Here is a 19,774-nt window from a genome sequence, read left to right as displayed (position 1 = left end):
ATAATTATTTTCCAAGAGATATTAGTGACAACGATTTACAGTTCAACTCCTACTCTTTAAAGTTTAAATTGTAAATTTTTACAATTTGAAGAAATTCCAACAAATTCGATATATTATCATATTGGAACTATAGGGGTCATGCGATGTGGCGTCGCCCGCACGCAGTGGAATAAATTGCGTTACGACCGATAAGATATTTCTAAACAAAACAAAAAATATTTAGAAGTTTTTAGACTGGTATTGCATTGCGTTTTAAACAAATATCATTGTCTCGCGCATAGCATAATAACTCGCGACTAAACCTACCCGTCGTTCGGAATTCATACACCAAACACGCGGTTTAACAATATTTCTCACGTCACTCGTTTCCCCCGCGAAACCCGGTTAAAAGAATAACAACGAATTCGGAGAATACATGCAAACGAAGAAAACAATGTACTCACACGTGCCGCGCGAACATTGCGTAGAGAAATAGCATATTCTATTTCCATTTCAAAGCGAAAAGAACATACAAATAAGAAGCAAACCACCAATGATCATCAACCGTGTTTATTTTACGTCTCGGGTGTACACATGAAAAAAAATCAAAAACGACATTGTGTCGTCTCTTGTAATTTAGCTCTAAATAAAACTGACATCAACGGGAAATTACGGTATTTCATTGTCCAGCGTCCGTTTTTATTTTTTTTTAAATCACGATTTATGTCGAAAACGTCTTTTAAATTATTCAATGCTGAATACACAACAGTAAGGCCCCGTTGCCTTATCAGTTGTTATGGGGATAACATCTACTGACATAATATAAATGGACTACGCGTTCCTACCCCCTCACCATCAATAAATTCAGCCATAATAATATGAACGGAGAAGGTAAAATATCATGGAAAAAACTAGGAAACAACTAGAAATTGATTTTATTGTTAAAAATTCTATGATGTTTTTTTGAATGTCTATACATTTTTCACGATTATTTACCTTCTACATAAGTTTATTATTGCTAACATAATAAGGGCTAAACGCGCAGTCCATCTATATTATGTCTGTGGTCTACTGTCTATAACTGTTGGTTGGGATGAACATATAACATTTTGTTAACAAAAAAAAAAAACGCGGTTTCGATTATATTAAACAAGGGAAAAAACTTTAGATAATAAATTACTCTATATTTGTCGCATTATAATATTATACAGATAATTACTGACAATATTATACAAGTGTGTGATGAATGCTGCATACTGAGATATTATATTATTATTAGAACACAAGCTGGTGAACTACAAACGCCGTCGTTTCAGTCAAAATATCTTACAAGGACGATAAGGTCCCTGTCGTCCCTGACGGAATACGTTCACGGTGGATTACTAAATCATTAAACGTCGATACATTTCAAGGTGACGTAATGTGCGTGTATAAACAATTGTTTATCGTTTTAAATGCTTTGAGAATCGCGATATTACCATACTACTTCACACATGTCGATAAATTAACCAACAAGGATTCTCGAAACGAGAACTCGCAAGTGAAAACGCATATTATCATATTATACAACAGCTGATATTATGAATACATTGTAATAATATATACTCTAGACTTTAGAGAGCCGAATATTTATTAAAACGATAACACGTGAGTGTTGTTGAACACAGTGTTGAATTCAATTTTAAACAGAACCTATAATATTTACATTTCCCACAAAAAATATTGCCAAATAAGTTGAAATAACATTATCAGTATATGTATAATGTATTAACGTTTTCGTACAACCAATGATAGATTAATTAAAAAAAATGCACTAATAATTGATAATTTCAACTTGATAATCGTTAGTACTGGTTACGGTAGCCGTTTGGTTTCAAAAATTTACTTTGATTATAGAACTATATTTTTATTAATGGACAAAATATTTCTACAACAAATCAATGGACAGCGTGTCCATTGATGGACAGCTTTCCGTCAATGCGACGTTCGTTTTTCGGGCGGGCTATCTCACTCGCGGGTGTGCACGTATTTACATAGTAAATAAATAATGATAGTCTACAAGACCACTTTCGAAACCTCCAATAAACGACAACAACCTTGTGCGATTTACAGCTTAATTATGTATTATGTAAAAAATTATACTAATGGTTTGATTACACGTTTGTGTTAAAATATTTATGGGTTTGAAATATTTTACACGAGGAAGAGTTTATATCACTGTAATAACTGACGAATTCGCGTCAAGTAACAGTCAAAATAATCAATATTCTGTATTGTTAGTTCCTCTATGATTTTTTGATAACAAATTTAATTTAATTAAGTTAAATATACCTAATATCTCTACAACGAATAAAAATGTTTGATAATTAAGTATAATTATATACTAGTAGTTGTTGCAACTGACTTAGGTTTGTCACTTTGATCACCATTTAGTGTCATGTCTATACACGAGTTTTTAATTTTAATAATTTCATCGAAATGTCGACGAAAGACCTTCGGGGACTCAACGCATTCATAAAATGAGCGTTGCAGCCGAAAGGAAGTAACGAAGGCCACTGAAAGCGTACGACAGCCGCGGCAAACAGCTTATAATATATTATATTATTGTGGTTTTATATAGGGGTTAACAATCAAAGACAAACGAAACTTCGTACTTAGCCCTCTTTCCCAGTTTACTCCCACTTTTCTCTCCATTCATAAATATGACGGAGATTTCTAGTCAGGCCATAGTAGTTGTGAATCGGCTAAACCATAATATCAATATTTACATCGATAAGTTAAGTGCGTCTTACCCCCGAACTCAATATGTTCTCGTTACCTTCAACGGCTTCAGCTTATCTATTTGATTAATCTCCGTCAAAGTTTTACAACCATCAATTACCACTAATGCGTCCAAGCACAACGCGATTTGGACGATTTGGCTCGAAAAACGCATGTTTTGAATAGTTTCCCCTTCTTCTATCGCGCCTCAAAAGCGACGCGTCCTCATCCACGAAACCGACTAAAACGCAATAAGGTGTATCATATATTTTTTTTCGAAATGCACACACGCACACGCGGTATGTAGAAATATTCAAATGGAAAAATTAAAATTATTTCACTACGAGTTTATTCGGTCGGATGTGTATGTGTGTGTGTACTGCATGTGTGCGTGTGACACATGCGTAACGACGACGAAGGCGACATGAATACCATTATTGATATTATTATTTGTGATCACAGTCGACACGACTGCACGACGGCTGTATAGAACAAAAATTTCTAGGCGTGTGTATACGTACACATTTTACGCGTGCCTATATCCGGTGGTAACGGTGTTGGATTTCGTACGAATCGCGGATTTCGTGGAAGAATATTGTAATATTTATAACACTGTGTAGGTTTGATGGAGAGTATAATAACAGTGGTCTACAACAATATCGCATTATACACGATGGGAAAGCGAAAGAATTAAAAAAAAACAAATCGAACATTGTTGTTTTTTTCTCTATAGTCCGAGAGTTCGTTGCCGCCAATGATGACTTTCACGAAACCACTCGATAATAATAATTATTATTGTTCGTATGTATGATTATTACCACCGCCGCGATATGATAATCAGCTGTTTTGCGTCAGAGGAACCTGCGCGCATATATGCGTGTGTCATGCACACTTCGTCGTCCGATAACCCGAGAACCGTAAGAATTTGATAGCGCGCACTCTCCTCCGTGCCCCGCCACTTTGTTGTTCACCTGTCGTCCGCCGCTGCCAACGTACCCACCGGGGCTTCCCCTCTACCGACACCTAAACACGAGCCCACGAGATTGTATAACACACGACGACGACGACGACGACCGCATAATATGAGAATAATAATATGTAATATATTATTATTTTAGACGAGTCGATTTTTACGAATCGTATATTCGTACAATCGTACCTACTCGTAGTACCCAGTGCACCGGTGGTACAATTTAATGATATAATATCGTTATTTATTGTTGTGGATGTGCCGTGGCGCGCGTTAGCATACGGAATCGCTGGTCGGTCGGGTCGTGCGGACGCTAAGACTCGTCGTATTAATAAATCGTAGGTAATAGTCTTTTAATAATAATACACATGCATCGGGTTTTCGAATTAAAACGGGACGTGCGCGACGGAATAAATGCAAATCGACGTCGTCGCTGCGCGAAAATAATTCTTGGAATCTCTCGGAAACCGCATGCGTACGCCGCGTCTCGTATATTTAACAATATGATTATTACCGTCGTAATTAATTCCTATGACATTTTTAAACGTGCGACGATGCCTACAACCACGAGACGACACTGCGCTGCGGGCAGAGGTGCAAAATATGTAATTGTTACGAGCGCAGTTCTACGCGAAAGTAAAAATTTGAAGAAAAAAACAAGAGTACGATCGTGCGCGTCCGTCCGAAATATGTACACGGCCATAAAATAATAAATTATACGCTCGATTATTAACGCGGCGGTGATCGATATTAATATTATGATAATGAGCACACACACACACGGTTCGCGCGATTACGCGATAACGATTTTGGATACAGCAGAGCCCCGCGAGTACGCCTATTATTCGTGTCGGGGGTATACTTTAATAGTAACGCTGAATTTACTCGTCCGCACTAAGCATATGAAATAATATCATGCTCGTTATTATGTTTACTTATACACTCCTGCATGAGTGATCAAGGTGTCGGGTGGTGACGTTTTTGAAATATAATATCCATTAACTGCGTTTAAGAATATTGTTCAACGTTGAACGGCGGGCGGATGGTAATAGTTTTTCAATATATAGGTACATAAGCAACGAGCATATCATTTTTTGTAGTATAATAAAACAAAATATATATTATTATCTCAAACTTAAAAAACATCGCATTACGTGCATAACGCTAAATTTAAAAAAAAATACATTTATTAATACATTTGTGGGTGTATTGTAAAGAGGACAGAGGACTTTAATGTTCGGTAGAAATGTCGACATGTTGGAAATGGGACCCATAAAATTGTCTACAGTTATACGCAAAAGTCGGCAGAAACTACCTAAGTTAAATTTATAGCATGCCGAACCACAATTTTATAATAAATATAATTGAAAACAAGTTTTTTGAATGTATTTTAAATTTGTGAAAAATAAACCAGCGAGCGATTTTGTTGAACTGTTTTTGCCCCAAAACTCAATAATCTCTTACGTAATATTAAAAATTAACCTATTTGTCGTAAATATAATAATCGTTCGTGCTAGTCCGGGATTTTTTCTTCATAAAGGGAGGAGGAGGGTTTAGTACAATTTTTACGCATCAGTGGTTAAATAAAGCACAAACGGCGACATGACACCTTTTTTTTTCGACACGTGTTCACCGTCGAACATTGGCCAGAGGGGAACTCGGCGAGGGTCCCCCCACCCCGAAATGACCTCGGAACGACGCATCACTACATACCGAATGTGTATGTGCATGCGAAAACAGCTGAACAAATTATAGTCTTTTTTTTCAATTTTTTTTTTCTACTCTTTAATTAGACGGATTCGTCCGATAAAAGAGAATAATATAAGAATATCACATTGTGACGACGACATTGTGTGTGTGTCCTTTTCATTCCTACCACCACGACCAGCCTTCCCGATCGCGCACGCCGAACGTCACGCAGTGCTGTTTTTCAGGCGGTTTGACTTTGTGTTATACGGGCTTTACCGCGCCCGATTTTGATTAATATTTGTCGACATTGCACCAAATATTAAAATAAAAATATATAGATACCGTTCAGGAGAAAAAAAGTAATAACCTAACATTCCGTGTTTCATGATCATATAATAATCAACATAAAATAATACACCAAATAAAAGAGTGTACGAAAAAGTACCAAATGATATTAATAGTTTGTAGACTGTTTTTAAACATTTAAATGCAATAATATAATAAACCAAACCAAAAGGTACATTTTCCTTCTTATAAGTCCTACTCATTATTTTAAACGATTCCCATTAAGTACTATTTTAATTAATTGCAGTATGTACATTCGTCAGTAGAAAAAAACATTTACGATAGATTTCTTATTTACTTTTTAACAAACAAATTAGTAATAACAATTATTATTATTATAGTGATTATTATTTTTACGAAGTAATGTAATTAATGTATTCCAATGAATATAAAAAACCTGTTTACATTTAGTAGACAATTTAATATTGTAATAAAATATTACATACTTTTAATAAGGCTTTTTTATAATTTAATTAAAAATATTTGAAAACGTGATCGTTAAATAATACAATGACGAGTAACGGAGTAATCAAAATCAAATGTAATTTCTAATCATTGAACTATTTTTTTGGAAAATCATTGTTAAAATCAGAAAATCTAAAAATATGAATTGTTTCTTTTAAAAATATAAAAACATTAAAATATATATTAGTAATAAACACAAAATGGTGGTTCGGTTAGAAATACCTAAACTTGTAATCTGTATAAGAGATTGACTCTTTTCCTATGTCATAAGTTCCCCTTTTCAGGAGAATATTTTAAATCACTAACAGGTTCATCAAAAAAAAAAATAATAATAATAAGTCAACTTTGTTTTACTCCTATAACGCACTACCTTCAACTTACAGAATGTCATAAAATTAATAGGATACTATAATAAAAAAATTATTTTGGAACATTACGTGTACAAACATACAGGTCACACTCACTTACACATACTACATACATCACACAAACATAGTCGCTAGCACTTAATGAATACGTGAAAGGTATATCATAATATTAAAACTATAATATATTACAATTATTAATAAAATCTTATTACTTATTATACACATATTTTTAGATAATAAGCGGAGGGGAGGTCGGGAGAGTTATAAAATTTAATTCGCCGCCTCTAGTGTGTAACCTAACCAGCAGTTTACCCAGGACCGGCCTCTTTGGGCGTTATATACGGCGATTGCGTACATAATATAGACGGGATTTACCTACCATCATCGTCGTTATTATTAACAGACACCACTTTTGTTTTTACATTTATAATACTTGTCTAAACTGGAAATTTGAAAAATAACATGAGGCAAAATAAAATGCTACACTGTTATCGCACAATTTGGAAACCTTTCAAAACGTATGTAATATTTTAATTCATTTAAATTTCACATGTAACAATATTTGTAAAGTTTAAGTATAGAATACGGTCGAAATTCTAGTCAGATTTTTAAATTGATTAATCCGTCTCCCGCAGTCATTACAATTAATTTCAAATTGACAAAAAAAAAACGAAGTATTGTTGTTCTAGATACGTCTCCGCTACGCTTTAACCGTTATCTACCCCACAATTGAACCGTCAACGTGATTTACAATCAAAAATAACCTGCGTGTTCTTTTTTTCACAAAGCCGTCGTATAAACGAGGACTCCAAAAAACATTCCCCGAAAAGTCACGTCCTATAAAAACAATTTGGACCTTTTGGAGATTATATCACGCCCCGCACCTGTCTGACGAGTCCTGTTCGATTGAGTGGCTGCTACAATGAAGTCTGAAAATCATCTGGAAATCGTATTTTTATCGAATTCACCAAAGTACTGAAACGTGTTCGGTATATAATATAATATGTATAATATTATAAATATTACAAATTACAATGTTACAATATAACCGACGTTTAAAAAGTCGTCTTTTATATTATACAAACAGTGAAACACACATAAGCTAATCATGTTGCATTTTTTTTTGTTTGGCTTAGAGCCAACAACAAGACGTGCGGCGTTCATTTTCGAATTCGCTACTGGTGAAAAATATAACGACCAAACGTTCATAATGGTAAATACATACGGTTGGTCGGACATGAAAAGCTCGTGTTTAATTAATAATATTAGGTAAGTTATATTCATTAACTTAGCGTGATTGAAAGGCAAAAATATATTTAGATATCCTAAAATATATTTACTTACATCAAAAACATTTAAAATGCATTTTACTCAAACTTTTTAACTTAACACGCAAGTATAAGGTAAATTTTTTTTAAAGTTGATTTTGAATGCATTAATATTATTTAAACATTTTAAATTTTAGTTTAATAATAGTTTAAGAACTAGGAAAATCTTACTAAAGTTAAAAAAATTATACTTATAAATTTATATTAATAATTAAAATTGATGATTTTCATAACAACTGTTTGACATTCTACTACACTCTAAAAAACATTTAGAATATTTTAGAATAAAAACCAGTTTTTAATTTAGTAAGCTATAACATTTTTAAATATAAAATTAATACATGTTATAATAGTAAATTGACTAATTTGTTATACTTTATTATATATTTATACCAATAAAACAATATTTATTAACTTTGATAATTAATTAATTTAGGTAGATATTTTTCGAATAAATTGGATGTTATGACACACAAGAGAATGAAAAAAAAGTAATAAAACAAATTAAAACAAAATTAATTAACTAAAACTCAAGTAAAATGATAAATACATAAATAAGTCTGTAGGTATAAGATTATTTTACAAAATTTGGGGACTTGACAAAAAACGAATAGTTATATTGTGAATATGATAGAAATATAACAAGATATAAAGTGATTAGAAAAGGAAACAATAAGTCGGGTTTAAAAAAATGACAAAGAATAATCAAACGAATAGGTTTTAGATAAAAAATATCTAGTTTATGAATTAATAAAGGTGTAATTTTTATGTAATACTAATATGTTATGCACTTGATTATACTTAATATTTAAATAATTGCAGATGTATAACAATAAATCAAATCTATATTATAATTTAATAGGAAAAACAATTTAAATACAAGCACCTAAGTATATTATATTATTTACGTGTCGATAACCGGTACGATTGTCTGATTGTCACCAGTTGCCTTTTTCAATGCGCGATTGGGAATAGTGCGGTACCACCGACCACTTGTTGCTTGTAAAAAAACAGCTGGCACAACGCCTCGAAAGCAATATTATGCCTTCTCCATTCAAACAATTCATGATATAACCCTTCAGGTCGTCGTTAAAGTAATATAAAAACACTTTATAACATTAAACAAATTGGCTAAAAATATGGTATTGTAATTTTAACCAAACAGTTGACAATTTTTTTGACGATAACCACATAATTTTATTTGGGGTTTAAATTACTATTTAAAAATATCAATAAGTTCAGTCGTTACACAAAATTCGGCAAATCAAAAACGAGGATACACATCGTACAGAATACAAAAGTACAATATTTAATACTAAGTAAAGTTGACAATTATTACTACCAGTACAATTTAACCGAATAATATAGCTACTAAAAAAATTAAATACTGACCTCCCACATCCAATCAACCACGATCTTCCTGAGGTTGGCAGTGAGGTCCTTCTGGACGGTTGCCAAATAGTCGGGAGCCGGTAAGCACCTGATCTCAGACTTGAGCATGGTGTCGAACACACGGTCGTCCAACAGCAGAGTCGGATCCTTTTGCGCGACGCTCTTCGAAGTTGATTCGCAACACAGCAAGTCCATGATTGAGACGGTTTCGCTGTGGATATAATATATCTGTGTATATAGTACGGTGTATTGGTAGTGTATTACGCGGGTGTATATGCGCGAGCGAGGTGGACACCGTGCGACGAGAAGGAACAGAAAACCACGAGATTACAATTTTAATTCAGAAAAGTGTTTATTATTATTGTTATAAATTTTTTTTTCAATTATCGATTTACAAACAAAAAAAATCGACAAGAGACGTGGTAGTACGCACGGGCACGGGTATACGACAACGGCGTGTGGTGTGCGTGTGTGTGCGAGTGGAGGAGCGTATGCGTAATGAAAGCGCGTTGAAACGTCCGAACCCGGCAACGGACCAGGTCAGAATGCGTGTGTGCCGCGCGTCTCGTCGTCGGAATCGAATCAGTATCAGTGGGACAGCGTCGTGCGAGTGTGTGTGTGCGTGAGCGCGTATGCGCACCCGCGTGTGCGTATGCGTGTATGCGTGTGTGTGTGTGTGTGTGCGCGTGTGTGTGTGTGTGTGTGTCTACGTATAGCGCCGGCGAACCGTACACAGTCAAAGGAGAAGCGCAACGTACACAAGCGCACGTTTATACGGTTGCACACGGCCGCGTTTACACACACTCGAACACGGACGCGCGAGCTCGAGCGCGCGCGCGCGCGCAGGCAGACCCTCGACCGTATGTGGTGGTAGGTCCCACCAGCGATATATAAAAATTCTTTCACATGCCGAAAAAAAAAAAATAATAATAATAAGAATAAATAAAATACGAACGAAAAAACCCAGGACTGCGGCGGCGGCGGCGGCGGTGGCGGTGGCGGTGGCGGCCGAAGCACCGGTTTCGTGTCGTCGTGTGAGCTAGCGGGGGAGAGAGAGAACGAGTGAGAGCACACGTGAGAATGAAAACGAGAGTGTGGGGGGGGCACTGTGTACGCATTATAAAAAATTATTATTATACAATTACCGCCGTCATGTATATATTGTATATTATATATACATAATATTATTTAGGCAAGTATACAGCATATTATACCTCTATACATCGTGCACCAAAGTACATCAGACTATACAATATACCGCGACCGCTGTATACCACGTCGTCATGTCGTTTACCTACAGCGCATATATATTATATTAACGTGTTATCATCATGCACACGTCATTCGATTTTTCCTAACATCTAGGGTTCCATTCGCTGACTCGAATCGAAGAAAATCGTATAGGAGCATTATAGGAGCCCCGACAATTGGAAACGTGTTTTCTTTTCTAAACGTATGGACGACTCGTGATAATACTTGTTTGCTAAAAGTCAAGTCAGTGTCTTGAAAAACCTATTATTACCTATTATCATATTATAATACCAGTGGCAAGTGCAAATTAACTTATAATCTATAAAAGATTTTCGAGAGTATCCATTTTAATTTTCCTACTTAAATAGTATCAACAGTACTTATTGCATAATAAACACTAGGCTAGTTAGTGCCCAAGTTTAATTTTTATATTACGTTTTACAAATATATTATACAATTTGAGATTATTACCATTTTTTTTTCTAAAATATTTTTTTTGTCGATAATCATGTTATTAATTTTTTTTTTTTTTTATTATTACTGTGTGGGCTGTGGGGCTTGGAATGGTTTGGAAATCAGATTAGTTTATTCGACAATTTTTTAATCAACGCGTTTTTTTCGACCGCAGTGCAAATAACCTTTTTCACAATTTCAAATCTTTGAAATGTAAAATGTGAAACTTCCCATATTTTTATATTTATTTAAGGTCTTCAAATACAACGAAACGTCCTCGTATTAAACATACACGACTGTCAAACAATTTGTTTTTCAAGGCTTTTATTCAAATACATCTGTTTATAATAATAACGCAACGAAAAAAAACCCATTGAATAACAGAAAACGTCGCCGTAGCTTGTCGATAACAGGACCGGTCAAGGTTAAAACTGTATAATCCCTGTATTAAATAAAAAAATGCTAAAAGCCTATTAAGTAATTTTTATCTATACTTCAAAAATCACTTTTCTCCTTAGTCATAAAAGACACTTATCGGTTCGTTCCAATGTATATTCTTTTAATTCATGTTTTTTTTTCATATCTTCCACAAGATACTACATTGACACGAACGTGTTGAGTCATACTATAAAAATACAAACACAATGGATATAAGATAATACAATTATGTATAATATCATAAACCACGGTTATCATTTTATAATATTAAATTTTAGACATTTTATAAGTAGAGTGTAATTGATAACCATTTGAGTTATGAGTTTATGACCACTGTGTAACTGCATGTCGACAAAGTTAAATAGTTTTCAACTTTAAGGAACACGGTATATCAAAACGATTGCCAGAGAGCGTTCAACCGATTAAAACCCTGGGACTTTAACTTGACGTATATTAAATATGGACGACATACGATAGAAGAAAAGGCACGTTTACTCGCTTTTTCCGTTCAACTTATACCAGTGACCACTACCGCACACTATTTTCAGTCGATCGCAGTCGACGAGACAAACGCTTCAATATATTTTTAAATAAATTAACTATATATTACAATAATGACACGTGAGTGAAGTAACATACAGCAAGTATATTGGTCTAAAATAACAATATTATCCCGCATTCCAAATCGATGCGCCAATAATATCTCGCGAAATGTCGCGAATCCTATAATGATATTAATCTCAGTATTTCACATCCATAATAATAATAATAATAATGCACATAATGTGGGCGTCAGTATGTGGATCGTTCGTACGGCGTTTTTCCAAGAAAAATAGACAATAGAACGTGAATTAGACCAACGTCGACGGACGGCGGACATATTATTATTATTGTGATTGGGTCAGGTGTTTTAATATAGGTCGTAGGTGGTGAGTGACTATAGTCTATAGTGTGTGTGGTGCCCGAAAGTAATTGTTAGCGACGCAACGTTTGTGTATTATATATACAGGACGTCGCGGTTAAAATATCGAGTCGACTGATGGCAATAAAACGCGGCCATACACATCGTCGATTTTCTTTTGTAGTGTAATTTTATGGGAAATACTTTTACGGTGTGAATAATAATACGAACGCGCCCGTAATAAATTACACTATGCGTCGTGGTTTCGATTTTCAAAGGGAATCGTATAACTGCATAATAATAATATCGTTGTTATACTACATATATAGTACGTATATATGCCATACGCAGTAAACGGACAAACGAATTCAAATGGCCCCGAATGTACCCCCACCTACCTATATTAATGATATCGTATTAAAATCGAAGCTCATAAGTTGTAACTTATAAGAGTTACATTTTTTTTCTGTAATAGCCATGCCAGAAATTCGTTCTAGTTACAATAAAAAGTTTACAGACGAAAATGAAAAATGCATATTTTTGTTTATTTTGTTAATTTTAAAAATCAAGTGTTATTTCTGAGTCTTAATAGATTTTTCTGCAATTTTAATATTTTATAAAAAAAAATTATGTTCGTACACTGAATTATTTTAAATAGGTATTTTCTTTTTTTCGAAGGTTTGTTCAACGTATAGAAAAAGCCATTATTTTCACTGAATATAACAAAACTTTTTGATAATGCTATATATGTTTTTGACATGACTCAATAACTGTACATATGCACTGCCACAATTACGTGGTATTTTTTCTTGTGTCCAACAAATTTTTTACAAATGTCATTATAATCATTGTTATTTTTAAAATAAAAATAATTTTTAAATATACTAGTATATGTAATTAATTATAAGTTTTTAATTTTTTTTTTTTTTACATATTTTATCGATTTTAACGTCCATAACTTTCAAGCACTAATTATTATATACTATATATAGAATTATAGAATATTATATAAATATATTTATACGATTGGATTACAATTAAAGAATTAACTTAAATAATTATTATACAATACTATTATGTGTAATGTGATGTACAAGACGTTAAGGACAGTATATACATATAATTTTATACCACGTATATCGCAGGTACGTCGATGGAAATTAAATTAACGACGTGCAGGTCGCAATGCAAAACCAACGTTAGCACTTAGCACTCATTAAACATAATAATATTATAATTTATAACATATCGAAACCAATGTCCAAAACTACTGAATATTATTATGCAATACGCTTTATATATTATACAAAAGTACATATCATTATAAACGATCGATTGTAAGCGCGTCTTTGTACGTGGTACTGGCTAACCGTCCGGGTGACTGGCTAATAAACACAATTTTATTCTTAAACACTGTACATGTATTGTACCTATATATAGTTTTTCGAATCGTTGATTATTTTAATGAACGTTTCGCTATGACGCGATGACACTGGTTCCGACACCAAATTTTGATAATTTACGACGAAGACAATTTTTAATGGACGCGCACAACACTCGTCGTTATTAGGAGGACTTTCTATACATCTATCGTTGCAGTCTTATGTATTTTACGTAATATATTTTATACATACTTATCGTACGTATTATTTTATGTCACAATATGAGGCACGTTAAAACAATGTATTTTTATATGCCTATACAATATACGATATTATTATATACAAACCGAATCGAAAATATATTATACACAAAACCGTTTATGACTATTGCCTATTGACTATAATATTATGCTAGTTATCACGTATTTTGTTTAAAATCAAATAATAAATATAATTAGAATGATAGAGCACTTCTCTATATCGTATGCAGGTACTTCGTTGAATAGTTTCCGTTACGAAAAACGTCGTAAAAACATAGGTAGTAGTTTATATTATTATATGAGGTATAGTTAACCATTATGTTAAGTTCACATTCTACATTCTCTATCAATTAGACCCGATTTTTTTTTAATGTATAAAACGAATGTTATTCTTTATAGTTTATATAAAACTCCAACATATTTTCACGCCAATGTGAGTTCAGTGTTTAAATATTTCAAAAATCGAAAATAATAAATTCAATTGTTCGACATGTAAGGCTCGGGCTGCAAAGCACATGATATTATAATAGATAGGTAGGTACTTCAATATTTTTTACACAAAAGTATGCATATAATGTTTGTTAAGATGATGAAACGAAAAACTAAGATGTTTTACAAAAAAAGTACGTATTGATGGCTTAAATTGTGTATACTCGAGTTGTGAATTAAAATAAATAACAATTGGTGTACAACTGCAGTCTACAGTGAAAATAATTTCATAATAATAAATGTAATAATGAAATATATATGATAAAAATACTACAGACTACAGTTCAACATTGTATCCTTCTATAAATAGGTTCTATTTGAGATTAAAATGCATAATTTAATTATATCGTATAACAAAATATATAATATTATCTACTATCACACACGATAAAGGTGGTAATACATGTGTTTAATATTTACATCGTAATGTCGTCTGATAATATACAATACATTCGTAAAATACGTATAATGAATACAACTTATTAAAATAATAATACAAGTAAAGAACGGTAAAGTTTTTGACTTTATGGTAATGAATAAGTATAATTTGTTACAGTTTCAGTATACAGTGTAACAGCTGTACGCGCGGACACAGTTATACATGAAATAATCTCGGTAAAAGATTATATACCTAATGTGAATTATATTTGACAAAATAATAGAGCGACTATATATTATTCAATGAAATTGTACACGAATCGTATGGACAAAACCTGTTTTCACGTTAAAAAAAAGGGTCCATGGCATACATACATATTATTTATGTTATAAAGAATTCAAACTACAAGGGACCTAACAGAAACTTGTTTTCGTTTTCAAAACGCTCAGTGATTTCCATTTTTTTCAACCAAACGCCGTCACCAGAATTAGTGATGCTAATTGAGTTACAGAGTGACTATTAAGAGGTGGGGGTACTCTGAGGAATATAATATAATGTTAAAGTTGCTATGTATATTTGGATAGCTACAGAAATCTTTCTCAGCGGTCAACTATACACACGACGCACTTAGAACAATGAAATTAAAATTCTATATTTTAAATTAATAATTTACATTATTTTAGTTAACTAATGTTTGAAATATATATTTTTAGACTGGCAGACTGATGCAAACTATATATGTACAAAAATATATTTAGTGATTTAATTTCCTAACTTATAGAAATCGTTGAAATTTAATACTTTAATAGTATAATGTATACTAAAAAGTAATTATTTAAAAAAATTATTTTTGTTACTTTTTTCCAAAATGTTAACTTGTCATAAACATAATTGTCTATGTTTTACTTTTGTGATTTTAAAATGGTATGTATAAATATAAACTATTAAGAATAAAAAAAAATATTCCCTACAAGTGGGCGAAACACCAGATTAGTCCATTATAGTTAAGTATGTAACTATACTAGCTATTTCCCGTGATATCGCTTGCATATCAGTAGTTTTGTTGTGATAAGTGGTGAGTGATGATGATTAGAAAAGCTAGTTTAAGCTAAACGTGTTTCATTGATTGTGTCAAAGATCATTAAGGCCATGTTTCAAGTGAATTTGATCATAAAAATATTATTTTCCCTACTATCTTTGCCACTCCCTTAATCCCTTTGGGGGTTAAATTTCTAAAAACAGCTTATCTTAAACGATGTATAATGTATATAATATAAAATCAACATCCTCTCTACTCTCTAAATTTCAAAAGTCTATCAACAGTATCAACGCAGTTGAGTTTCAATCACATTAAAGTAGTTATTTAATTTCACCTTTTTAGGTGTTGATTTTGTTTTTATTTTAAGTATAGCCATTGTTCTTTTTCGGGGTTCAAGCTATCTTCATACTAAATTTTTATAATAATTTGTTAGTAATACTTTTGCGTTTATAATATTATATAGTATGGATTAATTATGCGTTTTAACTATTTAGCTTTAAGACTTTAAATAATTTAATTTAATCTTCAAAAAAATATAAATAAAAAAGGTCTTTTCAACATAATAATATAATTCACTTTCGTATCGATAGATTCAGATGAATTTTGTATGGCTCAATAGATAACTGATAAATTTTAATAAAATTTTATTTTTATACCATTAATTTATAGTATTCACGATGATAATATTAAGTAGAATGCCGTGATAATATCTTATGTAAGCAATTATTATGTTATTATTATCCATTTTTTTATTTTAGCTTTTTTGATATTTATCAAGCACTATTACAGTAGTACCACTAGTAAAGTAGTACCTAAATTTTATTAATCAAGAGTTAGATGAAGAACCCATTCTTATGTATAATCTAGATTTTTGTGAGTATGACTATGTATATTTGACGAATAACTAAGAAATCCCTTTAAATATTAAATATACTTATGCATATAGTTATATGTTGTAAAATATATAGTTTTAAAAGTTTTACTTCATATTTTTCTATTAAAATATGTTTAACCAATTTGTCTTATGGATAAATTACATCTTGAGATTAAACTAATGTTTATAATTGTTTTTACTCAGATTTTCATTAATCGTATCGCAATACATATTATTAAATTTGACTATTGTAACTTTTTTAAAGCTTCTGGACCGTTTGTATTCTATAGTTTAATTTCTACGATTCGGTATTTGGCAACACCGCACAAAAATAAAATTAATTCAACGTACAGAATCATGTTATGAAAAAGGTACCGTCGATAAGCACCGTATGCAATCTTGTTCTACCCATGTCATGTCAAATTATGTAATTATTTTTGATACACCAATTATTAATTCGTGTTGCATTTCAAAAATATATCCATAATCCATTAAATCGTAAAGTGTGGAAATTAATATATTATCTTTCTTTCATAATAATCTATTATTTATTGTAAATTGTAATTCAAATTCTAGTCATCAACTATAGTATGTGTATGTATATGTATATTGTATAACCTACTGACTATATTAATTATTATTTATGATTTATGAAGTGAAAAAAAAGACTGTTAAATTTGTTATCATATTGTGATAATTACTTTATTATATTTTAGTATACATCGTATTGAAAATCCAATTAAAAATATATCATAACGCCTAATATTCAAATTTATTAAATATCAACGTTTATACTAATATATATATATATTATATTAATTGTACAATAACACATTGTCTAATGTCTACAATAATGAATGAAATAAAGAGTAATTAAAACTCGTAACACTAAATATTTTACGATAAATCATTTATGTTTAACTGTTTAAATCTATAACCGAGGGCGTAATGTACCTTATTATGTATTGTATTAAATATGTGAGATTATGATTATGATTCTGTTGTTGGAATTTCATTTAATTGTATATTATTCTGCTGTAGTTAAGATTAATTTCCGTGGGAATGACAGAATGGCAGCATAGATCATTTTGGGGTGTTGCCTTTTGAAGTAATAGAATTATAAATTTAGTATGCGATATAAAACTAAACATATGAATTCAGAATTGTTCCGAATAGATCTTCACGTTGTGTTCGTATGCTTAGTTTTTATTCTGTCTAAATCCAATATCTAATCATTGGATAATTAGTGACGTTGTTAATAATATAACTACTTTAGGTTTCATAATTTTATACTCTGAGTAGAGCGATTAATTTAATAAAATGATGTGTATTTTTTATTTATTATTTCATATTTTTTAATTTTTGTATACGTCATCACCTTTCAGTGAAGAAACTTTCACGATTCAGTAAATTTATCAATATGTTGTACAGTTAAGGACCTAAGCTTAAAAAGTTTTATTCTTCAAAACTATTTTCTGCTACATGTACGGTTTTTTTTTTTAAATGATGATTTTGTGGTCATTTTTATGTCAAAATCTTTTACTCATAATTATCATAAGGTATAAAACTATAAAATTTAAAACACCATGTATAAAAATAATTATGTATTAACTGGGTCCTTTTTAATATTTTAAAAATAAAAGGTAATAAATAATATTAATACGAGTATTGAAGTATATTATCGCTGTAAAATCTGTAGTTTTTAAAATTTACCTATATCAATACAATTTTATTTTTGCTAAAACACAATAAATTCGCTCTATTATTTATTATGGCCTCTATTCGCTAAATACGAATTTAAAATTTTAATATTTTTACAAATTTAACTTATTAGATGTATTGTGTATGTCTTTTTAATTGAAAATTTTCAATTGAAAGTATGAAAAATTGAAAAACATTCCATGTGCCATGATATTACCAAAATTTTAAATTTATTTTTATAAATAAAAATAATAAGTTTACAATTTAAATTTATTTCTTTTGATAACTAATGACTCGTTAGCAATAATATAACAACCATACGTTACTACCTATAATGGTTACCTTTAACATTAGCACATAGTTATATATACCTACTATTGATATTATTTTGTGTTATGTAGCCAATAATTGACTTGTTGATTTTGAATAATTGCAATAACTGATAAGGTTTATACTGAAGAGCAAAAAACAAAAGTATAAACATCATCATTCTTAGGAATACGAATATGTTTTAGGTCAACTATTAAAAAATGTCGGTATCAAAAAGGTATAGTAAAATTATATAAAATGGTAAATATACAGGGTGATTCACCATTCATGTCCATTGTCCAACCCTATTCTATCATTTTATAATATATTTATTTAGATTCTGGTGCTTAGAATTTTTAATTTTACTCAAGGATCGTATTGAAGTAATATAGTAAGTAAGTATTTTTAAAAAAATTCTATATCTTGTCTATCAATGTCTAAATTTGGACGAGTTTTTGAGTTATTTAATTTTGTATAATACCTAAGAATATACTAGATCCTTGATGCTGATGATATGTTGAATATTGATGATAATTGATAATATGGGTTATTGTGATTTTTAAATGATATTAATATTGATATGATATTAATCTATATTAACATTTTGTAATTTTTTTAAATTACCAAAATATGATAAATACTAGACCCAACTATACATTTATTTTATACTTTTGTAAAACTATTTTCAAGGATTATTATAATGTATGTTTTTAAATACCTTAGAAGCTACTCGTTAAAATTTGATTCGGATTCAACAATATTTTTAAAAAATATATCCACTAATTTACAGTTATGCTGAATCATTATTGAATCTAGTTATTTGCTTTAGGTGAAGAAATATGCTTGGCGAATCTCTCTGTATATAAGCTATGTGCATATATTTGATAATTGCTATAGAGATTTATTTTCTTTTAATTGTACGGTATGTTGAATTATGTTTTGTTAAAAACATCATTTATTTTACATTAGTAATAATTAGAGCTAACTGACTAAAATAGTAAA

The 19,774-nt window shown here is 31.1% G+C and overlaps 1 protein-coding gene across 1 annotated transcript in view; it reads right to left on the bottom strand.

Moving 5' to 3' along the window:
• Positions 1 to 9,886, bottom strand: part of LOC113556608 (G1/S-specific cyclin-D2-like) — a 56,482-nt gene extending 46,596 nt beyond the window's left edge. Inside the window, exon 1 of the mRNA XM_026961660.2 lies at positions 9,297 to 9,886. Within this exon, the coding sequence (XP_026817461.1) occupies positions 9,297 to 9,491 (195 nt within the window). The 5' untranslated portion in view covers positions 9,492 to 9,886. The remainder of the gene's footprint in view (positions 1 to 9,296) is intronic.
• Between the last annotated feature and the right edge of the window lie 9,888 nt (positions 9,887 to 19,774).

This window comes from Rhopalosiphum maidis, chromosome 3 (assembly GCF_003676215.2).
Source record: "Rhopalosiphum maidis isolate BTI-1 chromosome 3, ASM367621v3, whole genome shotgun sequence".
NCBI classification, from domain to species: domain Eukaryota; kingdom Metazoa; phylum Arthropoda; class Insecta; order Hemiptera; family Aphididae; genus Rhopalosiphum; species Rhopalosiphum maidis.
Note: the sequence above shows the minus strand (reverse complement) of the source record. Positions and strands in the feature narration are given on the sequence as shown.